The sequence below is a fragment of the Eutrema salsugineum genome, unplaced genomic scaffold, assembly GCF_000478725.1.
Source record: "Eutrema salsugineum unplaced genomic scaffold, Eutsalg1_0 scaffold_3, whole genome shotgun sequence".
NCBI classification, from domain to species: domain Eukaryota; kingdom Viridiplantae; phylum Streptophyta; class Magnoliopsida; order Brassicales; family Brassicaceae; genus Eutrema; species Eutrema salsugineum.
Window position 1 is genome coordinate 3331932 of NW_006256756.1, and position 18521 is coordinate 3350452.

The 18521-nt window shown below is 38.7% G+C and overlaps 4 protein-coding genes across 4 annotated transcripts; 2 read left to right on the top strand and 2 right to left on the bottom strand.

Moving 5' to 3' along the window:
• Positions 1-4014: 4014 nt before the first annotated feature.
• LOC18014449 (putative RING-H2 finger protein ATL37) lies at positions 4015-4374 on the top strand. Its single transcript, XM_006396727.1, has one exon. The coding sequence runs from the start codon at positions 4015-4017 to the stop codon at positions 4372-4374; it is 360 nt and encodes a 119-aa protein (XP_006396790.1).
• Positions 4375-5041: 667 nt separating this feature from the next.
• On the bottom strand, positions 5042-13305 carry LOC112085249 (formin-like protein 14). The gene is made up of 6 exons (XM_024154442.1): positions 13288-13305; positions 13100-13168; positions 6549-6769; positions 6330-6456; positions 6146-6229; positions 5042-5350 (listed from the first exon to the last, which is right to left on the bottom strand). Exons 1-6 carry the CDS (start codon positions 13303-13305, stop codon positions 5042-5044), a joined length of 828 nt encoding a protein of 275 aa, XP_024010210.1.
• Positions 13306-13854: 549 nt separating this feature from the next.
• LOC18014450 (E3 ubiquitin-protein ligase Praja-1) lies at positions 13855-14427 on the top strand. Its single transcript, XM_006396728.1, has one exon. It carries the CDS (start codon positions 13855-13857, stop codon positions 14425-14427), a length of 573 nt encoding a protein of 190 aa, XP_006396791.1.
• Positions 14428-16533: 2106 nt separating this feature from the next.
• LOC18014451 (putative transferase At4g12130, mitochondrial) lies at positions 16534-18447 on the bottom strand. Its single transcript, XM_006396729.2, has 5 exons — positions 17963-18447; positions 17516-17742; positions 17313-17411; positions 17071-17229; positions 16534-16988 (listed from the first exon to the last, which is right to left on the bottom strand). The coding sequence occupies exons 1-5, from the start codon at positions 18412-18414 to the stop codon at positions 16744-16746; spliced, it is 1182 nt and encodes a 393-aa protein (XP_006396792.1). The 5' UTR covers positions 18415-18447; the 3' UTR covers positions 16534-16743.
• Between the last annotated feature and the right edge of the window lie 74 nt (positions 18448-18521).

The following is an 18521-nucleotide window of genomic DNA, read 5'->3' on the forward strand; positions in this document are numbered from 1 at the left end:
GTTAAGAGTGGTTTGTCTGAGAACTACTTTGATCAGCTGTTGGTTTTAATTCAAGATATGCTACCTGAAAACAATGTTCTTCCGAGGAGTACAGACGCAATCAAAAAGTTTCTGAAGGTCTTCGGTTTTGGCTACGACAATATTCATGCTTATAAGAATGATTGCATACTGTATATGAAGGAGTTTGAAAAGCTAGAAAGCTGTCCAAGATGCAAAGTTTCTAGATGGGAGAAGGATAAGCACAGTAATGAGCTGAAGATAGGGATTCCAGCGAAGATCCTTCGATATTTTCCAATCAAAGACAGATTTAGGAGGATGTTTAGATCAACAAGGATGGCTGAGCATATGCGTTGGCATTCTACAAATGGCACTGAAGATGGTACAATGCGACACCCTGTTGATTCTATATCTTGGGCACAAGTTAATGACAAATGGCCAGACTTTGCTGCAGAACCAAGGAATCTTAGACTTGGACTTTCTACAGACGGGATGAACCTTTTCTCCTTGCAAAACACCAATCACAGCACATGGCCAGTGTTGTTGGTGAACAACACGCCTCCAACAATGTGTATGCAGGCTGACAATATAATGTTAACTTTGCTGATCCCTGGTCCAACAGCTCCTGGTAATAACATAGATGTCTACTTAGCACCATTGATTGAAGATTTACAAGATTTGTGGTCTGAGGGTATTGAAGTGTACGACTCATTTGCAAAGGAGAACTTTACACTAAGAGCCATATTGCTTTGGAGTATCACTGACTATCCAGGCTTGGGAGTATTGTCTGGATGTAAAGTGAAGGGGAAACAAGCTTGCAACGTCTGTGGAAAGGATACTCCTTGTAGGTGGATTAATTTTAGCCATAAGCATGTATACATGGGAAATAGAAAGAGACTACCGCCTGGCCATCCTTACAGATATAAAAAAGGCTGGTTTGACAACACTGTTGAATTTGGGAGTGCCAATAGGATACAGACAGGTTCTGAAATATATGAGACAGTAAAGGCGTTTAGGAATGACTTTGAAAGACCTCTACATAAGGAAAGAAAAAGAAAAAAAACAGATTTGGAAGATGATGAGCTGGTTGAAGAAGAAGAGTGTGAAGAATCAAATGATCTATGGTGATAGAAGAAGAGATCAATATTCTTTGAACTACCTTACTGGAAGGTAAAGTAGAGTAACTATAAACTATATTCTCAGATTGTTGTACACGTATATGCATGCCTAACAGTTTATTGTGTACTGTCTTAGGAATTGCCTGTTCGTCACAATCTTGATGTGATGCACGTAGAAAAGAATGTCTCGGATGCTATATTGTCTACCTTGATGCAAAGTGCCAAGTCGAAAGATGGTTTGAAATCAAGAAAAGACTTAGAAGATATTGGAATCAGAAAGCACTTACACGCAGAGGTTAGGGGAAAGAAAACATACTTACCTCCAGCAGCCTATTGGTTATCCAAGAAAGAGAAGACCATTTTTTGCCAAAGGTTAGCTATGTTTAGAGGTCCTGATGGTTATTGTGGTAATATTGCTAATTGCATTTCACTTAGCCCTCCTAATATAGCTAGTTTGAAGTCGCATGATCATCATGTCCTAGTACAAAACTTGTTACCAGCTGCGTTAAGAGGGTTGTTACCTAGAGGACCTAGGATTGCCATTACCAGATTATGCAATTACTTTAACAGATTGTGCCAGCGTAGCATTGACCCGGAGAAACTTTTATTAATGGAGACTGAGTTTGTGGAAACAATGTGTCAAATGGAGCGGTTCTTCCCTCCATCCCTGTTTGATATCATGTTCCACCTTCCAATACATCTATCAAAAGAGGCACGATTAGGAGGACCAGTACACTTCCGCTGGATGTATCCCTTCGAAAGGTTTGATGTACTCAATTACTTCACTACTGTATGTATTTCCTCAACTAATGTTAGTATAATATTTCATATATCTTGACTGAATTGTAGGTACATGAAAAAACTAAAGGCTTATGTTAAGAATCATGCAAAGCCAGAAGCATGTATGGCTGAGGGGTATTTATCTGAAGAATGCATTGCATTTTGTTTAGAGCTCCTTCAAGATTCAGTACCAGTTCAAGAAAGACCTAATCGTAATAAAGATATTGACGATGATAGGATGGTGCTTCAAGGCCGGCCTCTGCAGAAGGGTAAAGAGGTCACCCTTTCTGATAAAGATAGAGACAATGCACATCGCTATGTGCTAATGAACATGGCTTGTATGGAACCATATGTTGGGTAAGAGGTTACCATTTATTTTCAGCTATTTAAAATGATTACTTCATTTTCATAATAATTGTTTATCGTAAATCAGGATGCATTTGGAAGAATTACAAGCTACTGATGCTCGATGTGCAAAAAATGAAATTTTGTTGTGGAAAAACTATACAGAGCAGTTTGCAGAATGGGTTAAAAAAAAGGTTGTCCTCATCATTCTTCTTGATTACCATTTCAGTAAATGTACAGCTTGTTATCTTGTTACCTTGTTTACTTGATGATCATCTTCAGTTTTTTTTTTTTTTACTGAATATACAGTTTGATTACTTGATGTTCATGTTCAGATTTTTAAGTTAGAAAACTGATTGCTCTGAAATTTGCGTTTTTTCTCCATCAGTTTCATTCAGACACAACTGAAGGACATTCCAAGGAGACAAAATGGTTGGCATTTGGACCTAGAAATGTCGCTTTATCACATAAAGGGTTCATCGTTAATGGGCAGCGATTTCATACAGATGCAGTTAAGCGGAAGACACAAAACAGTGGAGTCACTTATGAAGCATTTAGCATGTGTAGATCAAGTGCACGAAATACAAGACAAGTAGCTGATATGCTTACATATTATGGAGTGATAAAGGAGATTCTACTTATAGACTACCACATGTTCAAAGTACCACTGTTTAGATGCAATTGGGCAAACTTAAGGAATGGTGTGAAGGAAGAAGATGGCTTCACTCTTGTGAATCTTCATATGAACCAAGCAGCATATTTGAAAGTTCCATTCATTCTACCTTCTCAGGCGAAACAGGTATTCTACTCTAGGGAAGATGATTCTTCAAATTGGTATGTTGTTATGAGAGCACCACCTAGAGGCTATCATGAGTTGGAAACAAAGGAGGATTTAGGTTCTGCGCCTTTGCCTGTACCAGAAGTTGAAGATCTCGATGGTGAACATTCTGATGATGATAGTGTTTATGTTAGGGATGATTGTGAAGGGTTATTAGTGGTTGATTGATAGGATAATGTTGATGATTTTTGGTTTTGGTTGTTGATGATTTTGGATGTTGATGATTTTGGATTTGTAAACATGGAAATGTTTAATGGTATTTTCAATAAGAAATTATTTTTTAAATTATTATTATTAAAATAATATTACAAAAATATATTTTAATTTAATTAAAATTAATTATTATTATTAAAAATAATTATTTTTATTATAAAATAATTTAATAACACAAAATATTTGTTATCTTTGTAAAACAATTGGTATACGTACAATCAAATCATAACAATTATTACACGCTATTATAAACAATAACAATAGCAACGCAATAAACGCTATAAACGCTATTTAAAGTGTCTGACCTACAATGACGGGCGCTGTCAGAGCGTTTAAGAAAACGCTATGTTATGTGATAAATAGCGTTGAACGACCGTTATTAATACCCACATTTTTTGTAGTGTATACACCAAAGATATTTATTTCAACCTAAATCACATACAAAAAAAAAAAAAGAAATTTCTTACTAGTTGATATGAAAAAGGAAACTTTATAACAAAACCTAAAAAAAGGAAACTGATCGATATATGACCGCTAAAAGCGCGAAACAAAAAAAAAATCACAATTAGCAACGCTTATCTATATCTCATTTACATAACCCTAAGCTTCACAATCCATTCTCGATTGATTTTCCATAATTTCTCTCTCACTCTCTCCTCTGTTTCTCTCTCAGAATTTCTGAATCACTCTTCTGAATTTTGCTAGGAATCTTCGTTTTCAAACATGGATATTCCCGAGTTATTTTTTGACCGTTTAACCTTGATCATCCCCGTCACAATTACTCACCGGAACGTCGCAGTTAACTATGATTCTCCTCCACCTAACATCGACAAGGATGAAATATCGAGGATTATTTTACTAGGGAGTAAGATGAATACAGAGGAACTGAAGAGTATGGAAACGGAGCCGTGTTCAATCTGTCTCGACAATCTCTCATATTCGAATCCCAAAAAGCATGGTGTCCCTACACGCATGACCTGTTCCCATGTCTTCCACGCTCGCTGTCTCTCTGAGTGGCTTCAACGCAAAAACACTTGCCCGTTGTGCAGTGCCGTGCTTAGGAATTTAGAGGCCTTAGGCTAAATTTCAAATGTGGCCCTTTAATGAAGTTATATAAACACTACAAGAAAGATTGGCTTTTACGTCGGCAGATATCGACGTAAATTCGACGTAAAAGAACATTTACGTCGAATTAACGACGAATTACAATTCGTCGTAAAACGATCGTCGTAAAACCCAAATCGTCGTAAAATCGTCGTAAAATTACCAACTCCGGAAAATCGTCGTAAAATCGTCGGAAACAATTCGTCGTAAATGCGACGTAAAATTTCCAACGGATGTACAACGAAATAACTCCATCATAAGAACGACGTAAAATCGATGTAAAATTACATCGATTTAACAACGATTAGGAGACGAAGAATTTCAATTAAGGGAAAAATAAATTTTTAATTATCGATGTTAAATCGTCGTAAATATTCGACGTAAATCCGACGTAAAGGTAGTCGTCGTAAATTCGTCGTTAAATTTTTCGACGTTAGATCGACGTAAATTTACGACGAATTTACGTCGATTAATTCGATTTAATTCGATTTTAATAAATTAATTATTTAATTCGATTTTAATTTAATTAATGAATTTTTAAAATAATAAAAAAATTAAAAATAGAAAAAATTTGAAATTTAAATTCAAAAATAATTTATAAATAAAAAAAAATTACTACAAATTGTTTTTTACAAAAAAACCTAATCTATACAAAGTCGTAATCGTCGAGGTCGAGATCGACGTCACGAGGAAGCTCTCCGTCTTGGCCGCCCGTCGCTGCTGGACCGACGTTTTCCGTCTGCACTACCGGAGCCGAAGACTGACCGCCCGTCACTGCTGGGACCGGAGCCGAAGTCTGACCGCCCTGCGTCTGCGGGTCCGAGGGTCCAGTACCGGAAGTAGCTCCGGTCTCAAAAACCCTCCGTGCTCGCTGTTGCCTCGCTCGGATTGCGGTGGCCAACTGCGGAACCGCTTCCGCAATGATGTCGAAGAGATCATGGATCTCGGTGAGCTCCTGCTTCTGGGCCACTTGCTCATGCCTGAGAGTGGTGATCTCAGCATTGGCCGTAGCAAGCTCCTGGCGAAGCTGCGGATCCTGCGGGCGGTGGAATCCGGAAGCCGTGGCGGCAGGACAGTCTCTAATAGAGCTCATCCCTAAGGTTCGGCCCTTCTTCTTCGGAGCGACCTACAAATGGAAAATAAAAACGTTAATTATTTATTAAGTAATTATAAATATAATAAATTTTTAAAAAATTGAAATAGATCATACCTCTTCGAAAATCTGGTCTTGCTCAGCGACGGTCAACGGTACGTGGATAGTACCGTCAGGTGTGGCCTGGGTCTCCCGCTCGGCGATCCGCTGCATAGCGGCATTGTAGATCTCCTCGGACCGAGTGTCGACAAAGCTCCCGTCCTTCTTCCGGTGAGTGGTCTCGAAGAGCTTCGTCATTGGAGGTAGTTCTCCTCCGTTCTCCTCGGCCTACCAATTAATAAACATTATTAGTCAAAAATATTTAATAAATTATAGTAATAAATAAAATTAAAATAATAATGAAATAAATTATATTTAATTACTTACCATCATGAGACGTCTTCCCGCAAAAGATACTTGGCCAGAAGTGTGCGGGGTCACTAACTTCTCACCAGTCACCGGATCGACCCGGTTTCGGACGGCCGAACACTTAGCAGCGGTGGTTTGGGCATGCGGGTCCACCCAATACGCCTTCAACCCGTTCCAACACCAAGTGGACATGGAGCTCGGCTTTGCGTCGTCGCCGTCGGTCTCCCATTTCCGCTTCCAATCGGAAACGGTGTTGACTAGGCGTTTCTTCGCCTTTTCCACGAAAGCATCGCGGACCGTCTCGTTGATCCCGATGTCCCAATTCCACCGTTGCTGCAAAAGAAAACAAAAAAATTAGATAAACAATATAAAAGTAAGATTAATTAAATTTAAAACAATTTAAAATGATATAAATAATATTTAAAAATATTACCGCGAAGCACTTGTACCAGGTGTCGCACGTCTCTTGCGACACCTTGCTCCAATTGTAGTGCGGCTCCACGAAATGACTCTTAATGCAGTCGGAAACGCTCCGACCGACACAATTATCCAAAGTAAACCTATGAAACAAAAAAAAAAAATTATTACATTAATATTTAAGTAAATTAAAGCGTTAATTTAAAAACTATAAAAAACAAAAAAGTTTACTTACCAATAAGAGCCTGGTTCCGCTTTTCCGGGAACCAGACGTCGTAAAGCCCCCCGTCCCGGTAAGGCTAGTAAATCCTCAACCGTAAACTGGGCATACGGATGAGGAGGGACGGGTACCGGTTCGGCAGCCGGGGCGGGTACCGGTTCGGGAGCCGGTGGAGGAGGCGGTGGTGGAGGCGGTGGTGGAGGCGGTGGAGGAGACGGCTCCGCGGTATTCGGAACCTGAGAGGCTCCGGAAGATGAGGAAGGGACATCGGTCCCGGTGTTTCCCGAGGCAGACGCCCGGGAAGAATGTCCGTCCGCCATGAAATTGATGTAATGCGTCTTCCGTCGAGGCATCGTCTGCAAAACGGAAAAAAATTATTTTTCAAATTAATTACAATGTCGATCCTAAATCTAACAAATTCCGATCTTTAATCTAACAAATTCTGATCCTAAATCTAACAAATTCTGAGCCTAAACTAATTCCCGACCTAAACCGTTTGAATTTCTAAACTATTTAAAATTATTATAATTTGAAGTAATTAAAAAAAATTATTTACCTTTTTTTTTTTGCGTCGAAAGGAGGAGGTGGGAAGGAGGAAGCAGAGACAGCGAGAGAGGAAGGAGAGATGAGCGACGAAATGAGGAAGGGGTGAGGTCCTATATATAGAATTTATATTCGTCGTAAATTTGACGTAAATATTACGTCGAATTTACGACGAATCCGTCGTAAATTCGTCGCAAAGTTCCCACCGTACACAAAGCGAATAAGACAAACACACGTGGGTGTATCTGGACTTTGCGACGAATTTACGACGATCCGTGTTATTCGTCGTAAATTCGTCGTAACATTACGACGAATTTACGACGAATCGTATAAATCATTAAAATTAAAACGGCTGTGTATACACATATCGTCGTAAATTCGTCGTAATATTACGACGAATTAACGACAAACTATACAAAACTGATGAAATTCAAAAATTGAAACATCCATAAGGACATACAAGCATGTCTATTCATGATAAATGTGGTGTGTATAACTTTCTAACATGTTTACATAACTTAATGAAGATTTTAGTAAGATGTAAGATAAATCCATACATCTTGTGTAAATGTATATAACACCTTAAGATTACTTGATAAACACATATATGTCAATTTTAGAATTTTTTTTTTTTTTTGTTTAGAAAGTTGTTTTACCTTATGAGATGGTAAGCCATTTCATTCTCTTCATCAAAATCCCCCCAGAACCCCATAAAAGATTGATTTTAAGATTTAGGGGTTACATTTCGTCGTAATCTCGATGGTATATTACGACGAATTTACGACGATTACTCCCATTCGTCGTAAATTCGTCGTAATAAAAACCACATTTCTACAAGTTCTTGAACCTTACACTACAGACCCTTATATAATACATCAGTTTACTTAGGAAAATGAACCCAAAAACCATTTTGTAAGTTGGGAAAGCTAAACCCTATAGGGTTTAGGGTTTGCATGTTACGACGAAGTTACGACGATTTCTTAATAATCGTCGTAAATTCGTCGTAAAAGTCAACATATGTTCAAGTCAACACATAAACAAATTTTCAATCTTCATATTATAGAGGTATGGTGGATCACTTGATAAATTTTCTAACCGGGTCCCCAGGAGATGAAAACAAGAAGCTTATATAAACAAAAATTTAAATTTGACAAATGTTACAGTGAAACGTTCAAAGCATGCAATTAATTAATGTCAACATATTTAATTAGTCTTCATCAACATTTTCCTCGGTGTCCTCATCATCATTGTCATCATCATCACTGCTTGTCGTAAATTCGTCAACACCTTCTTCAGTTTCGTCCCCATGTAGATCTTCAACTTGTCGATTACGTGGATCAATTAAAAGAACATTTTCTTCAACATCCGGTTCTGTAATGTCGACACAATCATCTTGTTGCATTGGCGGGAGATCTACACCATCAATTATACCCCGTGGAGCAACTTTGACAACCGCCAGCCATGAAATTCCCGTATTCCGAACTCGAGGATATGGAACAAAGGTGACTTGTTCTGCTTGAGATGCAAGTATAAATGGCTCGAACTTATTGTATTGCCGAGATGCGTTTACATCTACCACTCCAAATTTGTTCATGCGCACTCCACGACCTACCGTAGGATCAAACCAATCACATTTGAATAGAACAGTTTTCATTCTGACTAATCCGGGGTATTCCACTTCAATTATCTCTTTGATGATTCCATAAAAGTCTACTTCACCTCGTACACAAACTCCATAGTTTGTAGTTGCCCGTTGAGTGCCATGACTATAAGTATGAAAAACATAGCCACGTGTGAAATACATAGCTGCAGTAGTTATCTTCGAAATAGGACCTAGGAGCAACTCATGAAACCATACTGCATATGTCATGTCATCATGCTCAACTTGACCTTTTAACCACAATGCATAATGTTGGTCTTTTCGCTTGTTAATTTCATCTTCTGAAACACCGTCAATGCATTCTCGGACTTGACTGACGAAAGTGCTGAAATTTTAATACATTGTTAATGACATTTCGCATGTTCAATATATCAAATTTTAATCATACATGGTTATAATTATGTACCTCTCGTAAGGTGCCAATTCCTTTCAATTCAGAAGTATATATGTATGTGCGCTGTGGTAGTCTTGTTCGTTTGACCAACGGGTTTCTTTCAGTTTCCCACTTAGACGTCCAATTGGTGAGAATATATCAGGCACACCTTCTACTGCGTAACTTTGTCCTACACCCCCATCGTCGTAACGTCTTGGAGCCCGTTTGCGTGTACGAACCTTTGGAGCAAAGTAATAAGACGTGAAATGAGAAGTCTCTTCTGTCAGACTTCCCGCCACGATAGACCCTTCAACTTTTGCTAAGTTTTTGGCCTTACCCTTCAAATGCTTCATAAATCGTTCAAACGGATACATCCACCTAAACTGAACAGGTCCTCCCAACTCTGCTTCATGAGGGAGGTGTACAGGTAAATGTTCCATAACATTGAAGAAAGCAGGTGGGAATATTTTCTCTAAATTGCACAACAATATTGGAATATTTGTAGACAGTTGTGCAACTACATCTTCTGATAATGTCCTTGTACTTAGATCACGGAAGAAAGCTCCAATGCCTCCTAGTGCCTCATGGACATGTCCCGGTAGGAGTTCAGCAAACGCAAAAGGAAGTAACCGTTGCATAAACACATGACAATCATGACTTTTCATCCCTGAAAACTTTTGTCCTTTATCCACAGATTTAGCCAGATTAGATACATATCCATCAGGAAATTTCACGGCTGATGATACCCAATTAAACAAAGCTGTTTTTTGTTCAGCACCCAACCGAAATACAGGAACAGGTGCTTTCCCATTACTCACCATATGCAACTCAATTCTGTTACATATATCGGGTAAGTCCATCCGTGATTTAACGCTGTCTTTGGTTCTTCCTTGGACGTTCAAAACAGTATGCATGATGTTATCGAAAAAATTCTTCTCAATGTGCATAACATCAAGATTATGTCTAAGCAAATGATCTTTCCAGTAAGGCAGATCCCAAAATATACTTTTCTTGTGCCAATTATGATGAACCCCATATCCGTCAGGCATATTCGCAGGAGTGTGCCAATTTCCTCCAAGGGGGACCGTTTCAAGTCCACCCCAATGATCTATTTGCGCTTTAAGCTCTACTCCAGTTAGGTACACTGGTGGAGGGAGACGAACCAATTTGTTCTTTATAAACAAACGCCTATTTCTTCTATATTGATGGTTTGGTGGTAAAAACCGACGGTGGCAATCAAACCAACAGGTTTTCCTACCATGTTTAAGCTGAAATGCATCAGTCCTATGAAGACAATAAGGACATGATAACCTCCCATGCGTTGTCCAACCTGATAGCATTCCGTATGCCGGGAAATCGCTTATTGTCCACATAAGCACCGCTCGCATCGTAAAATTTTTACCACTCGAACAATCATATGTTCGTACTCCAACATGCCACAACTGGTTTAACTCATGTATGAGTGCTTGCAAAAACACATCAAGGGCCCGCTTCGGGTGATTTGGACCAGGGACTAATATACTTAGAAACAAAAACTCTCTTTGCATGCACATATCTGGAGGAAGGTTATATGGCGTAAGAATCACAGGCCATAATGAATATTGCCTACCAGACATACCAAATGGACTAAACCCGTCAGTGCAAAGACCAAGATAAACATTTCGCTTAGACCTAGCAAAGTCTGGATGTACGGTGTTAAAATGTTTCCAAGATTTCCCGTCAGACGGGTGAGTCATTTTGCCATCTGTTTGTGAATGTTCTGCATGCCATCTCATCGACGCAGCTGTCCGTTCGGATTGATATAGTCTTTTTAACCTATCAGTGATAGGAAAATACCACATTCGTTGGTAAGGAATCTTCTTACGCCCAGCAATTTGTGGTCTATATCTTGGCTTTTGGCAGAAACGACATTCTTCAAGCTTCTCATCATCTCTCCAAAAAAGCATACAATTATCAACACAAACATCAATCATCTCAGAAGGCAATCCAAGACTAAAAACCAGCTTCTGAATTTCATAATACGTTTCAGCAGCCAAATTATCATCTGGCAAATACTCTTTAATAAGATCTGCCCAATCGTTCATGCAAACTTCAGATAGATTGTGATCTGTTTTTATTGTCATCATCCGAGCTGCCAATGATAAATTTGATAAACCTTCCCTACATCCCTCGTACAGAGGCTGCTTTTCTGCGTTTAACATATCATAAAAGCGTTTCGCATCTGCATTGGGCTCCTCAACAGTATCAGCATGTGTTTCATGAAATGCATCAGTAATCATTTCATGCATCCTATCATGATCTTCACCCTGAACTTGACTACTTTGATAATCATTGGACGCTACAAAATCCACATGTTCTTGATGATTACTAGTACTCCGTGCAGCCATCTGACCACTACTTTGACCATATCCCTCTCCATGCTGATACCAAATAAAGTATTGGGGCATGAACCCTCTATTCAATAAATGCTGCCAGACAGTGTCAATAAGAATATGTTTCCTATTTTTGCATTTCACACAAGGACAATACATTTTGCCGCTTTCAATTACAGTTTCCAGAAGGCCGGCTTGGTACATGAATATTTCCAATCCGTTTTTGAAGTCTTCAGTCAACGACCCATCACCATTTTTGGGCGTATACATCCACTTTCGTAGATCGTATATAGACATTTCAAAAACAAATATTTGACTTTTTGTTTCTGAAATTTGATAGAAATTTCAACTACTAAAAGTTTTACTTAAACATTCAAAGACTCAAAAAATTTGTGTCTTTATATGTTTTTTTGGGTTGATGGAATAATGAGAGAAGAAGGGGTATATATAGAATTTTTTGTTTGGTTACCAACATATTACCATTGCATTTTTACATCAAATTTACGTCGAAATAAAATTTACATCACATTTACATTGATTTTACGTCAATTACAAGATAGAGGACAATTCGTCGTATTATCGATGTAAATATTACGACAAGATTACGACGAAATAAAATTCGTCGTAATCTTGTCGTAATATCGTCGTAACATTACGACGATTTTACGAGGGTTATTTTTTACGTCGAATTTACGACGAAATTTTTAATCGTCGTAAATACGACGTAATGTCGTCGTAAATTTACGACGACTACGAATCGTCGTAAATAATTCGACGGAAAAGCCCCTCTTTCTTGTAGTGAAAAAATCATTAATCAAATGTACAATAATATTTTAAAAAATTGGTGAAAACTTTTATACTTTTATGGTGTTGAGGATGAAATTGAACAAAATAAACATATGTACCCGACAAATAACCAAAGAAACTATAATGCACTTGTTAAATGTAACCTCTAAACTTAATATATAAGATGTGGCCTAAGGCGATTGCCTTTTTTATCCTATTGTAGGCACGGCTCTGCCGTTGTGTCGTACTGTGCTGTATGATCGATGATTTTGGAACAAAGGGGATTGAAATTAGGGTTTCATCTACTGGTTGTACACTTGGGTCACACGTTTCTATTGTTAAGGAAACTTTTTTTTATCATGTATTCTTGTTCTTGTATTAGGATTTCAAAAGAAGAAGTTAAGAATCGTATAGAAGTTAAGCATTTGCGGATGACACCTCGGTGTTGAATACGAGCTATAACTAATGAAGCACGGGTACGACAGTTTGTAGACGTCTCACGTCTCCGAAACGTTTCGGGGACGGGTACTGATTAGAGACACTCGGAAACGTTTCTCTAACGTTTCTAGGAATTTGGGAAGGGTTATATTAATATGAAATTTTTCCTAGTATATATTAACGATCAAGAGTGGTTATTTCCCTTAGTAGTATAGTATTTGTGGATTTAGGAAATGATAAAACTCTCTTGAAATATTAGAAAAAAATTTTAGCTCCAATGTATGTGTATTATTTTGTTATATACATATATACCGTACCCGTATCTATAAATTTTTAATTTACTGTTTCCTGTCCCCGTTCCCGTCCCAGTTTCCCGACCCAGCTCTTGACCAACATAGCACCCTTTGTCAAAGCTTATCGCATTGAGACCAACAAAATTATATTCAAGCGATATTGCTTCCCCCTGTTAAAGCCAACCCAAAATCAACTAGACTTAATTCATGCTTCGAAAACCTTGAGTTAGTGAGACTTTCAAACTCTTTTGGAATATTAGATACCAATTTCATTCAGTATAGATCTTACAAATGCCTTTAGCCACATTCCTTCTTCCAGCTACATCATCTCAATTTTTTTTTCCCCGGTTCCTGATTCCACCACCTCAATCTCCGGCACGCAGTTTCATGGTTTACTTCCCCATAATTGTTTTTGAACTAAAAAATATTGAAAGTATAAAACACTATATATTACTTCCCCATAAGAGGTGTTTTGAGTTTATTAAAACTAAGTAGTAAAGTAAAACGAATTTTAGGGTTTAAACCAATTAAACAAAAAAAAAGAAATTTATTACTAGTTGACAAGAAAAAGGAAACTTTATCACAAAACATCAAAAAAAAAGGAAACTTTATCACAAAACATAAAAAAAAAAAAAAAGGAATGGTCGATATCTGAGTATATGACCGGTAAAAGCGCGTAACAAAAATCACAATTGACAACGCTTATATATATATATATAACCCTAAGCTTCACAATTCATTCTCGATTGATTTTCATTATTTTCTCTCTCACTCTCTCCTCTGTTTCTCTCTAAGATTTTTAGGTTTCCTTGAGTATCTCTTCTGAAGTTTGCGAGGAATCTTACGTTTCAAAAACATGAACACTCCTCCCCAAGTGGAAATTCGCATCCTCCAAGCGAGGAAACTTTTCCCAGCAGAAGGATACGAAAAGAAAATCATCATCTACGTCGATGAGATCTCTGATACCGATCGGTCGGTTTATCCTCCCGTTCTCATCAATCTCCGTAGCTTAAGTCGCGACCACATCCGAGGGCTTCTCCAAGATCAACTCCTTAGCCACCACAACGACTTGTTATCCTTAAGTTTAGAAAGAGAGATCTCAAGGGCTGCAACAGCGTTAGGTTTTGGCAGTAACGGTTTTTACTTGATCATCTCCGTCAGAATTACTCACCAGACCGTCGTGGTTAACAGCGAGGAGTTATTGAGGATGGTTTTACTAGGGAGTAAGATGAATACAGAGGAACTGAAGAGTATGGAAACAGAGCCGTGTTCAATCTGTCTCGACGAGCTCTCATGTTCGGATTCCAAAAAAACTGGTGTCCCTACACGCATGACTTGTTCCCATGTCTTCCACGATCGCTGTCTCATTGAGTGGCTTCAACGCAAAAACACTTGCCCGTTGTGTCGTTCTGTGCTGTACGATCGATGATTCTTGGAACAAAGGGGATTGAAAAATTAGGGTTTCATCTACTGGTTCCAGAACTTGGGTCACACGCTCTCTATTTTTAAGGAAACTTTTTTTTTTATCAAGTATTTTTGTTGTATTAGGGTTTCGAAGAGGAAGTTAGGGTTTGTAATTCCAGAATTCACTGTAATTTTGTGTTTTCTTTTTTAGGGTATTAAATCAATTCGAGGAGAGGTTTTGCAATTTTAATAACAATCATTACTTCTTATATCACATAAATCTCCAAATTTTGTCACTTGTCACAACCCTATCGCAGTAAGTAAATAAACGCCCTCCATCAATTCGAGGAGAGGTTTGCAATTTTAATAACATCATTACTTCTTATATCACATAAATTCTCCAAATTTTGTCACAACCCATAACAGTAAGTAAATAATCGCCCTCCATGCTAATCTGGTAAAAACCTCAATTCCTCCGAGTAGTCGTCCTGTTCAGAGTATCACATACACTTTTCTGTAACATATACACAGTCACAAGAATCAAATGAGAGGGAGAGAATAAAGGGCAAGAATTTTCATACCGGTACACACATCTCGAGACCCTCGAAACACTCTCTAATGCTGTAATCCAACAAAGTATTGTAGCTGAAGCATCGCTTCCATATCTTACCAATCTGTCATCAGTGATCAGTCCTAATATGCCGGAAATAACTTTATCTAGAACTTGTGGGGGCAGAGGAGAGTTGCTTATGGAAAATCTCTTTGCCCACGTCCCACAATGTAGCTCTATTACAAGTCATACAAATGGCTAAGTAAAACACAAACATCATCTTCTTTCTAAAGCCTAGCCAGCACTTCTCCACGAGTGGAAAGAATACAGAGGAAGGATCACTGCTTTGCGTCTCTAAAGACTGTATAGCCGCAGAGATGTGTGACTCACACTCCTGGTTGATCATCAGATCGTAAAGTAGTTGTACATACCTTCAATTGTTTTATGATGCTCATCTAGAACACGTAAAGTCTTAATTTTTCACCGGAAAGTATTCGACTTTCTTTTTCTGTTAAATAACTTGGTCACCAAAACAGGTTAAGAACAGAGACGTTTCGCTGTTAACGTTAATTTCAAGCTAGAGATTAGGTTTCTAATACCTTACAAACTTTATTTCCTGCGGTTTTATGCAGCACTAGCTCCTAGCTTTCGTGACCACCATCGCCCAAACTATGGTCCTGAATCCTGATCGAGAAGATAATTCTCACAAAACTAGAGATTTGAGACCTCGTTATTGTTGTCTAAATATCCTTTCTTAACAAGAAGATTTAATCCCTTCATGCTCATTGATCAAGTCCTATGCCATGAGGGGTGTTTCATCTTTGGCTTCTTCAATGTGATCCATTAATGACGAAAATATAGACTTTCAGATCTTAATCCTTCCAGGACAATTCTGCAGCCACGTTCAATCTTCAGCACAACATTTTCACAGTGATATGAACAGCCTTATGATTCCAATGTGCCCACTGAAATCAGATTTATGGAGAACTTGGGATCTTACCTGACATTTGTCAATACAACCATTGGATGATTGCAGACTCACAGTTCCTCTACCTTTTACTTCTGAAAAAACAATTTCATTTCCATTTTCACCATCACTTGCTTTTCTAGCTCACGCAGAATCAGCGAACCAGTCTCTTCTTGATGTAAGGTTACAGCCAGTGTCAAGAATCCACTTCTCTGATACCATCAACACATGTGCTCGATCTTTATCCCCTCTTGATTTTTAGAATTTGTTTTCTTCTAGACCTGGACTCAAAACTGCAGAATGTTTCTTTGTCTTCAATTACTGCTCCATCAGATTTGTTTCTAGCTTCCTACTATTCCCTCCTTCCATGAAGTGTAATCATTTCTTCCATCGAACTTTTCTATTTGATCAATCCTTTCAGAATGCAAGTTGAGAGTCTTTTCTTAGTTTCTTCTTTAGACTGAAGCTATTAGAAGTAGTTTCTGTCTCACAGTCAAATTCGTCGACCACGCTATGTGCAGAGAAAACTCTAACAATAGAGAAACACTAAACGTAGAGGCACACAGGTTCGTTATATATATATATGCAGACTTTAACGGCTTTACAATGAAAAAAACAAAAAACGGAAGATTCCCTTAAGAGACAGTTAGTACAAAATTCTACGGCGCCTAAAACTCGCCGAAAAAAACAACCTTTATTGGTATAAGTTAAACAGTGGAATACAAACAAAGGCTAATTCCTCGCCGGAAAGTAATTAACTTTATTTTAAAAACTGAAAAAAAAAAAAACTCTGACAAAAGTAACAATCTTGTTACCGGAGGTTACTACGCAGAGGCAACTCCTGATTGATTCTGTTCGAACCACTGAGACGGCCACCAAGTCGGCTTAATCGCCTCAACTTTCACATCCTCTGAACCTTTTACTGTCAATTCAGATGATTCTTTAAAGGCTTCCTCTACTCTCATCACTCCCATTCCACGGCCACCCAAAGCCGTTGAAACCGTCCCCATTTTCTTGCCGGTTCCTGATTCAACCACTTCTGCTCCAGCCGCAATCTTCTGGTTTAACTCTGCATAATTGAGACCGGTATAGTTGGTTTCTTTGATCAATAAGATGTACGAAATTTCGACTTCTTTATAAACGCAGCTTACCTTTTCCATTTCTATCAATGAATCGTAAAGGGAGTAAGCGTTTGCGGATGACACCTCGATGGTGAGTACGAGCTATAAGCTCTTGACCAACGTAGCACCCTTTGTCAAAGCTTATAGCATTAAGACCAACGAAATTATACTCAAGCGGAATTGCTTCCCCTGTGAAAGCCCCACAAAAACATATTACAAATACACAGAGAAGAAGAGAGATTACATCGATGAGAAAAAGAGAGAGATCATACCTTTAGGGATTTCAGCTGATCCTTCAGCAACTCCATGCTCTAATCTCCATAAAAGGTAATTCCTTTCATCTGTTTCTTTATCTGCCTCAACTAAAGGCGCTGCACAAACAAACCAAAAACCGGCAATATTCGTTAGCTTACCATTAGAATCAGTACTCAATCTCAAGATATGAAGCTTCTATTCTGTAAAAGAGTCTTCTTACGGGTTGCATCGGAAGGAAAAATGCTTCTGTAACCGAGACAATCCAACCTTGGATCCTTGTACCATTGCCATCCATATTTATTACCACTAGCTGTAGATTCACCGGCACGATCAACGCCACCGCCCCAACCCACAGATGAAGATCCAGAGAGGTTCCTACCATAACGTTGCCAACACGAGAACTCCTCTGCAACGTTTTCAATATCCACTTTCGCCCTCAAGCGATATCTATCAACATTTTCACGCAATTCAGAACCAAGAAAATGGTTCATTCCTCAACAAAATCTGAGCTTTTTTACTAATTCAAGTAAATTCAGTACAGATGGCATCTAAATCCCTTATTTTGTAATCATCTAAAACTCAATAAACCATAATCACCAAGGACATGGCTAAGACTGAGATCAAAAAGACCAAATTTCTTTAAAAATTGAAAGAAAAAAAAGCTTACTTTTTTAGTGTTTCCAGCAATTCATCGAGGACAGAGACATCAACATCTGCGAACAACTCAACAGACCCACCACGTTCCGAATCGGACCCGGGTCCGGAACCAGTCCGATTGAGCTTTTCCTCGGGCCGGGTCGGGCTATACAAGAAAAAATCGTACAGAAACCTTCCCTGAGGAGTTAACAACGCCGCGTACATAGGCGGCGTCGAGACGGAAGCCATATTCGGCGTAGGAACCGTCGCGCTTTTCTCGCCGGCCGATTCACCGAACCTCCGTACATCGTTGGTCAACAGACCCTGAAGAAACTTAACCGTATCCGGTCCACTAAACCGGACAACGGAACGAGATTTAAGCTTAGATGCCATTGGACCGGCATCTTCGAGATCGCTATGTATCTTCCGGCGACAAAGCCCGGTATATTTGGGGATTTCACGACGGAAATTGGACCGAAGCATTCTCTTTTGTGGAGGCTCTGTTAGTAGTATTGTTCTTCGCCTCTGTGGTTAATCCACTGCCTTGGAGAGAGATGCTCTGAAACAAAGACACGTGAAGTACACGTGGC

What these genes read in the sequence shown, in the direction of transcription:
- LOC112085249 (XM_024154442.1), bottom strand. An exon ending in GCGGAACCAGGCTCTTATTG is followed by an intron (nt 6,457 to 6,548) that starts GTAAGTAAACTT and finishes TTTGTTTCATAG; the next exon opens with GTTTACTTTGGATAATTGTG. An exon ending in CCTGGTACAAGTGCTTCGCG is followed by an intron (nt 6,230 to 6,329) that starts GTAATATTTTTA and finishes TTTCTTTTGCAG; the next exon opens with CAACGGTGGAATTGGGACAT.
- LOC18014450 (XM_006396728.1), top strand. Translation starts at nt 13,855, where the DNA reads ATGAACACTCCTCCCCAAGTGGAAATTCGCATCCTCCAAGCGAGGAAA.
- LOC18014449 (XM_006396727.1), top strand. Translation starts at nt 4,015, where the DNA reads ATGGATATTCCCGAGTTATTTTTTGACCGTTTAACCTTGATCATCCCC.
- LOC18014451 (XM_006396729.2), bottom strand. Translation starts at nt 18,414, where the DNA reads ATGCTTCGGTCCAATTTCCGTCGTGAAATCCCCAAATATACCGGGCTT. An exon ending in TTTTCCTTCCGATGCAACCC is followed by an intron (nt 17,412 to 17,515) that starts GTAAGAAGACTC and finishes TTGTTTGTGCAG; the next exon opens with CGCCTTTAGTTGAGGCAGAT. An exon ending in CATTGATAGAAATGGAAAAG is followed by an intron (nt 16,989 to 17,070) that starts GTAAGCTGCGTT and finishes TCAATTATGCAG; the next exon opens with AGTTAAACCAGAAGATTGCG.